The sequence below is a fragment of the Myotis yumanensis genome, unplaced genomic scaffold (genome assembly GCF_028538775.1).
Source record: "Myotis yumanensis isolate MYYU_CA2020_CCGP unplaced genomic scaffold, mMyoYum1.0.hap1 SCAF_5, whole genome shotgun sequence".
In the NCBI taxonomy this organism is placed as follows: domain Eukaryota; kingdom Metazoa; phylum Chordata; class Mammalia; order Chiroptera; family Vespertilionidae; genus Myotis; species Myotis yumanensis.
This window is the reverse complement of record NW_027223756.1, coordinates 2,366,622-2,373,815: the sequence shown is the minus strand read 5'-3', so window position 1 is coordinate 2,373,815 and position 7,194 is coordinate 2,366,622. Positions and strand designations below refer to the sequence as shown.

The 7,194-nt window shown below is 64.0% G+C and overlaps 1 protein-coding gene across 1 annotated transcript in view; it reads left to right on the top strand.

Annotated features, from left to right (window-relative positions):
• The first annotated feature begins 396 nt into the window (after positions 1-396).
• TNRC18 (trinucleotide repeat containing 18) overlaps positions 397-7,194 on the top strand; it is a 74,025-nt gene continuing 67,227 nt past the window's right edge. Inside the window, 1 exon segment of the mRNA XM_070414303.1 lies at positions 397-1,334. Coding sequence (XP_070270404.1) covers positions 1,148-1,334 — 187 coding nt within the window. The 5' untranslated portion in view covers positions 397-1,147.

Here is a 7,194-nt window from a genome sequence, read left to right as displayed (position 1 = left end):
CAGCTTTAAACTGGAACTACAGGGGATTTGCCCAACGCTGGGGGAGCCGCCCCTTGGAGCGAAGGTTTTCTTTGTAGGTTATTTTTGGGGTTGGGGGAAGCTTGCGGAAGAGCCAGACCCCGGAGCCCCTGCCGTCCCCTCTGACACCCCCCAGATCCCCGCGCCCGGCCACGTCCGCGGGCCGCAGGATTCCCAGGCCGGGGCGTTGGAAAATGAAACCAAAGCTTATTGGGAAGGATCCTTTTCAGCCCTCGGGCGAGAATGCCACGTCTCGGTCCTCGGACTCAAGACTCCGCAACCCACAGTGGCCCGAGGGGGCCGGCGAGTCCCCGTAAACACGATAACCATCTTTGCACCCTCTCTCCCGAGAAATCCTGGAGTTCGGCTCCCGGGGACGAGCTCAGGGAAACCACACTCCGTAGAGGAAGGCGAGGGCCTCCGAAGGTTAAACATTAAACTTTCCGGATCAGATAGTGACACAGGGCTAGACAGTTGGAACTGCTCTTGGAAAGGTTTCACGGTTTGAAACCTCGGAGCCGGTGAGGCCCAGGCATCAAACCCGCTTTGGCGGTTTGTATCTGTGCGGCCGGCGGTGGCGGGCCTCCCTCAACGTTGGGAGGACCGACCCGCGAACCGCCTGGCAGAGTCGGGCTGGTGCGCAGCGCGCCACCCGCCACGTTCGGAGTCGGGCGGCCGCCCGCAGCCGCCAGAGGAAGGAGTGTGTATTTTTACGTTTTATGGAGAAGGGGCTCCTCCCGAGTCCATGTCTGGCCACCGCATCCGCAGCCCCCGACCCCGAACGGCAAGACGACTTTCTGAAACTTGTTTTTGTTTTTTTTCTTCCCCTTTTTTCTTTCCTCCCTTCTATTTCTCCCGCGGCCCGACTCCTCTCCCCGCCAAGACGCCGAGTGCGCCGCCCCGCGCAGCTCCGCCTGGCCGCCGGGAGGGGCCCGACGACCGACCGCTCGTGCGCCCCGGGCCGCGGGCCCGCCGCTGAGCGCAAGCCCCGCTGGCCCCCGCCGCCATGCCCGCCGCGGAGCCCCCGCCGCCCGAGGACTCTGGGACTACGCCGAGGCCGAACTTTTAGGTCCCGCTGAGCGAGGCCCGCGGGCCCGGTGGGGGGCTGGCTGCGGCACTCCCGCGGAGGATGGATGGCCGAGACTTCGGGCCCCCACGGTCCGTGCACGGCCCCCCGCCGCCGCTGCTGTCGGGCCTGGCCATGGACAGCCACCGCGTGGGCGCGGCCACGGCAGGACGCCTGCCCACCTCGGGCTTGCCGGGCCCTCTGCCGCCAGGGAAGTACATGGCCGGCCTCAACCTCCACCCGCACCCGGGTAAGTGCCCTGTGCTCTGCTCGCCCCTGCTTGTCTCCCCCAGATCCAGAACACATAGTATTTGTTCTGTTCTTCGTGGCCGGGATGCGGCGCCTCCTTCTATCCCGGTCGGTCCGTGGGGGTGCGGGCAGCCTCGGCTCCCGAGGCGGGGAGACCCTGGGACCAGGGCCGAGGGCAGCCCGGAGGCGCTGGCGGAGAGGGCTGCGCGGCTCCGCCGCCTCCCGAGCCAGGCCCTCCCCAGGCGCACTCCTCCGCCGCAGTTGGAGCCCCGGGGACATCCCAACCCCAGAGCCCCTGCGGCGAAGCTGGGATTTCCAAAATCTGGGCGAGAAAAGAACAAACAAGTCCTGCATCCTTTGGGACTCCGTGCCCGGAGAGCTCCTGTCTATCTCTTGGCAAATGCCCTTGCCCGCGCCCGTGGGCCCCGGTTCCGTTCCTGGCTCCTCCGCTCCTGCGTGCGGGGTCTCCCGCCAGCCCCGAGCGTCTGGGGTTGCCGGGAGGATGGCGGCCCCGGCCCTGAGCCTCCGGCCGGGCCGGCCTCGCGAACCCCTTGTGCTCCCGCGGGAAGGTGCGCGGCGGGGACGCAGAAACTGGGCCGCCGCCGCCGGCGTCGGGGCAGGAAGCGGATGGGCCGGGTTGGAGCGGCGGAGAGCAAGGCCGAGCCTGACATTTCATTCCGGAGGAGGCGGCCGGAGACGCAGCGGCCTTCGCCGTTTCCTGGAGGGGCTGCCCGGGCTCGTGGGGGCGGCGCGGCGGGGGAGACGGTGGCCCCGCGGCCGCTCCGGGCGCGGTGGGAAGGAGTCTCGGGCCCTCCCGCCCGAGTTGCCACCGGCCTCCGCCTGGGACCGGTCTCTCTTCCCGGGCTGCCTCCAGCCTCGGTGCCCGGCGTCCCACGGGCTTCCGCTGGTGGACGACCCCCCCGCCCCCACGGTGTAGTCCCGGGCGCGTGGCTGCTCAGGGAGCCCCGAGGCTGCCCGCGGCCGCGGGATCTGGGAGGGGACACCGGCCGCTGCGCTGCCCCGGCCCTGCCCGCCCGCCCGCCCGCAGCGCTGCCGCTGCCGGGTTGGCCTTATCGCTCCGGTTTTTCTCCGGGAACTTTTCAGGAACCGGAGTCCCGGGACCAGCTGGACAAAGGGCCTTTGTGAGGCACCGGGCGGGGGAGGGGCGGCTCGGGGACGGGAACGTGGAGATCCCCGGCGGGGGTGCAAGGACCGGGTTTCGGCCGGGGGCGCGAGGGTTCCCCAACAGTTGGGGGCTGCATTCCGCCCCCGGTGCGGGGGGGGGGGGGGGCGCCTCGAGGAGGGCAGGGAAGGGCCGGAGACCTGAGAGGAAGGAGGGGCAGCCCCGGGTGCACAGGGCGGGCTGGCGGCCTCCTTGGTGCCCCTGCATGTCCTTAGAGCTCAGGAGGTCTCCGTCCTGCTAGGGGTGGGGGAGGGGGCAGCAGGGTGTCCGGGGCCTGGGAGTCAGGCCGGTCTCCTGGCCCGCAGGGTCCTTGCTCGGTTTCCGAGAGTGAGGGGGAGCTGGCAGGCGGCAGAGGCCAAGGGCTCCCGTCTGGAGCCGTGGAAACAGCCCCTGCCCCGGGCGCCTGAGGTTAACCCCGGTCAGACGGCCCAGCGCCCATTAGGTAGATGGGGAGATGGAGGCGGGAGCGGGAGCGGGAGGCGGCTGGACAGGAGGGGGTGGCCGGGGAAGCCCAGCGGGAGGCGGCGCAGGGCCTGTCTCCCTCCGCCCGGGAGTTGCGAGCAGCCTCACTTCTGCGTTCTCTGCGGCTGAGGTCATGGAGGAAATAGCAGGCGGTCCGGCCGGCTGCCAGGGCCCGCAGCACCCAGGAGGGCAGGGGAAGGGGGTTGGCGCTGCCCCCACCGCGAATGGCCTCCCGGAGACCTCGGGACCCCAAGGCCAAAGCCCAGAGCAGAGCCCTGTGCGGATCCCATTAGCCAGGAGGTGGGAGCTGCTCCGCATTCACTGCTGGGGTGGGGCGGGTTGCAGATTGTTGCACCCAGCTCCCTGCCCCCTTTTATGGGGCGCGGGTGCCACATTTTCTCTCTCAGCGCCCTCGCCTTCTTGGCCGTCAGCTCCTGAGGTCTGGCCCGGCCATCAGCCCCATCTTTGTTTATTTTTGTCCTGGGAAACCCGGAGAGGCCGACCATTTGCCCGGGGTCACACAGCAAGGGAGCCAGAGGCCATCCATCCCCTTCCCTCCCCGACTCCAATCCATTCTGGACGCCAGCGTGGCGTGGGGCTCCTGGCTGACCCTCGGAGCCTCCTGGGCAGAGGAGCTGCCCTGGGAGGGCAGCGCTCATGCGAGGGGCCCCGGGTGCTGGGGTGCCGGCACCCCATCCAGGGAGGTGTTGACAGGAGAGTGGCTGTGCGAGGGTCTCGGGAGGCGCTGCCTTCTGCATCACGGGTGTAGGCCAGGGGATGCGGCTCTTTTCTTCTGCGGAAGAGGAGGTGAGGTCATGAATAAATGGGCTTTGGGATAAGGGGTTACCCTTCCCATAACCTTGAGTATTGATACGTATGTTGGCCCCGAATGTGCACAGCCCTCGGGAGCGGACAAGTCAGTGACAACCCCCAGGTCGGCTGGCCTCTGCTCCTGGGGTGGGAGGCTGGGGCTCAGACCTCCTCAGTTGCAATTAAAGAGCTATTAGCCAAATTCTTTACTTGGATGTTGATGTCCCTGCCCCCACAGCCTGGGATAGGTGAATGGGGAGTGGGAGCCCCACATCGGGGCTTTGGACTGGGCCATGGACAATAAGGGGCCGCAGCCTGCCTCCTCCTGGGTCAGTCAGCGCTCTCTCTGGAATTCAGCCCCGTAGCCTCCTGGGATTGATTTTAAAAGGTTAATCAGTGTGGGCTGGCTGGTGGAGTGATGTGATCCCAGAGATAAGGGAGATTCGCCCAGCCGCTTCCTGCTGCGGCCTGGGGGAGGTTCTGGAATCTGGGAGAGCCTCTGAGCTCCCCGGCCTGGAGCACTTTCTCTCCTGGCTTGTTCGTTTACCCGGGAGTGATTTCCAAGGGCCTCCCGCGTGCCAGGCACTGCTCTGGCCGTGGGAGCCCAGCAGCCACCGGACAGACAAATCTTCGGCTCCGTTGGATCCCAGGCCCTAGTGTGGGGCCAGGCAGTGAACACACACCAGGGAAGGAAGTCACGTTAAATGGGGGTGCGGGCTGTGCAGGCGGGAGGCCGAGGGTCTGTTTTGGCGGGAGTGGTGAGGGGCTGCGGGCTTGGGGGAGTGGGGGGCTGGGCTGGGGAAGGTGGGAGGAGGGTGGGACCGGCAATGAGATCTTGGAATTTCAAGCTGTGAGGCTTGAGAAGGCAGTGGAGGGTTTTAAAGGAGCGAGTGGCTCCGATGGAGGGACATTTTGCAGAACTGGTCTGGACTCTTAAAAAAATGCCTGTGGCATGCAAGACAAAGGAAGGCCAGGAGTCGGTCCTGGTTACGAGAGACTAAAAAAATATGTGACAGCAAAAGGCAACGTATGGCCCTCAAGTGGATCTCGGGTCAGGGGAAAAATGACGCTAAAGGGTATCATTGGGGCCGTTGACGAAATTGGAATATGGACTGTAGATGAGCTGATAGGATCCAATCAATATTATGTGTCGTGAAGGTGATAACGGGGCGGTGGTTATGTAAGAATGCCCTTGCACCTGGGAAGGGAGAGCGCGGGCTGCTGAGGGGCAGGGGCCGAGGCTGCGAGCACCCAGGCCTGGCTCGGGAAGAGAAAAGACCGTACCGCTCCACGGTAGACAGTGGCACGGCAGATGACATCAGGTCACATGCAGGGCGACACGGCCGTGCACAATTGCCGGACCTGGGGAAGGTCACCTGGAAGTTCGTTGTACTATTTCAGACTTTCCTCTGAGTTTGAAATGACTTCACAGGAAGCATTGAGCAAAGTGGGTGTGGATCGCCGGCTGCCCAAGGCCTGGTCGATGGGAGAGAAGCAGGTGACCAGTCTGGGGCAGGAGGCTCTAGGAGTGATGTCACCAGGGAGAGAGGCTGCAGGTGGCCAGGGTTCGCGCCTCGTGGGGCCTGGGCTGCTAAGAGATGTGGGGGGCGGAGAAGGGGGACAACGCCTGGATTTTTGGGAGGTGCTCCTGTGGAGCGAAGGGGAGGACCAGATTTGAGGAGAGGTCGGTGATGGGCGATCTTGGTTTGAACGTGGCCATCTTGGGAGGCTCTCACTTCCGGCTCAGACCTGTGTGTGGCCTGATCTGATCTAACTCCCACCTGGTCACCCGTGGCCCTGTCTCCCACCCACTCCAGCCCCATCACTGTGGCACTCCTGCCCCTGACTTCCCAGGCTGGCTTTTGAGAGGCGGGGTGGGAGCTGCTGTCAGGACAGGGCCGGCCAGCGGTCAGTCTTGGTGCTCAGGGCCAGGCTCCTTACCGCGCCACCTGTGCACAGAGGCCTGGCGTCCGACTGGAGGAAGCCAAAGCCCTGAGGTGGGAGCCACCGAAGCTCCCGCCACCTTTGCAGGCCGCGGATGCACCCACTGCCCGCATCTGAGATTCCTTCATGAGCTCACTAAAGTGATGGACCCTCGGCCTGGAGCAAAAAGCCCGCTTCACACGTTCTCATTAAAAACTTTGTACAGCCCTAGCTGGTTTGGCTCAGTGGATAGAGCGCCGGCCTGCAAACTGAAAGGTCCCAGGTTCGATTCCGGTCAAGGACACATGCCTGGGTGGTGGGCTCGATCCCCAGTGGGGGGCTTGCAGGAGGCGGCTGACCAGTGATTCTCATCATTGATGTTTCTATCTCTCCCTCTTCCTTCCTCTCTGAAATCAATAAAAAATATATTAAAAAAAATGAAAACTTTGTACATTCTTGGCTTTTGTCAGTCAGATGAGGTTCCCATCCTGTAGCCTCCAGATAAAGAACTCCGGCTTCAGGCGGGGCAGGGTGGCCTGGACGATGGGGTCAGAATGCTGGGCTTGAGACCTGGCTCCTCCCCTTCTGGCTGAGTGATGGTTCTCTAAGCCTTGATTTTCTCATCTGTAAGATGGGTCCACCAGCCGTACAGCATTCATTGGATCGCTGTTTAGTTTGAATGAGCTGATGCAGGCCGGGTGCCGGCACAGGGACAGCCCTCCCCAGAAGTCACAGGGGAAGTGGCCGCTGTCATCACAGGGATCCGAACTCCTGACTCATGGGTGCCTGGCTTCCCTCCAGACCCGGCGGAGGGCCTCTGGGATTGGATGGCCCACAGGCCCTAGACTCCAGGACCCCAGCCTCCAGGCGTCATTCTTATTTTATTTTCCTCCTTTTTACAGTGTGACAGGCATACTGTAAAATGCTTCAATCTTGAGTGTTTGGCCCCTTGAATTCTTACAAAATGGTCCCACCCATGTGACCGCCAGCCAGCTCAGGATCGGGGCGTTTCCAGCGGCCGGAGGGGCTCCCCGACATTCTCCCTCATCAGGGTCCGCTCCGCCCGTCTTACTTCTGTGACCCGAGAGAGTCTTGTCTGTTCGTGAACTTCCTGTAAACAGTCCTGTAGGGTGCGTGCCCTCTTATTCTGCTTCCTTCCCACAACACGTTAGAGTCACGCGTGTGGCACGGGGCAGCGTCCTTGTTGCTGTGGGTGTGGGGCCGCGTGCTTGTAGCGCGGTGTGTCCACTCCGCTGGGGACGGCACGTGGGCTGTTCCAGGGTTTGCTGTGAAGGGCGCCGTGAACACGGCCTGTGGGCACACATGCGCACGCGTCCCTGAACACGTGTCTGGTCCCCGAGAGCGGGTTCTGTGCGGGTTTGGCTTTAGGGCTGCGTTTTCCCTGGCGGCTCATTGTGTGCTCCTCCCGGCAGCTTCCCGCGGCTCCACGTCTTCAACACATGATACGTCCGATTCCGTTCAG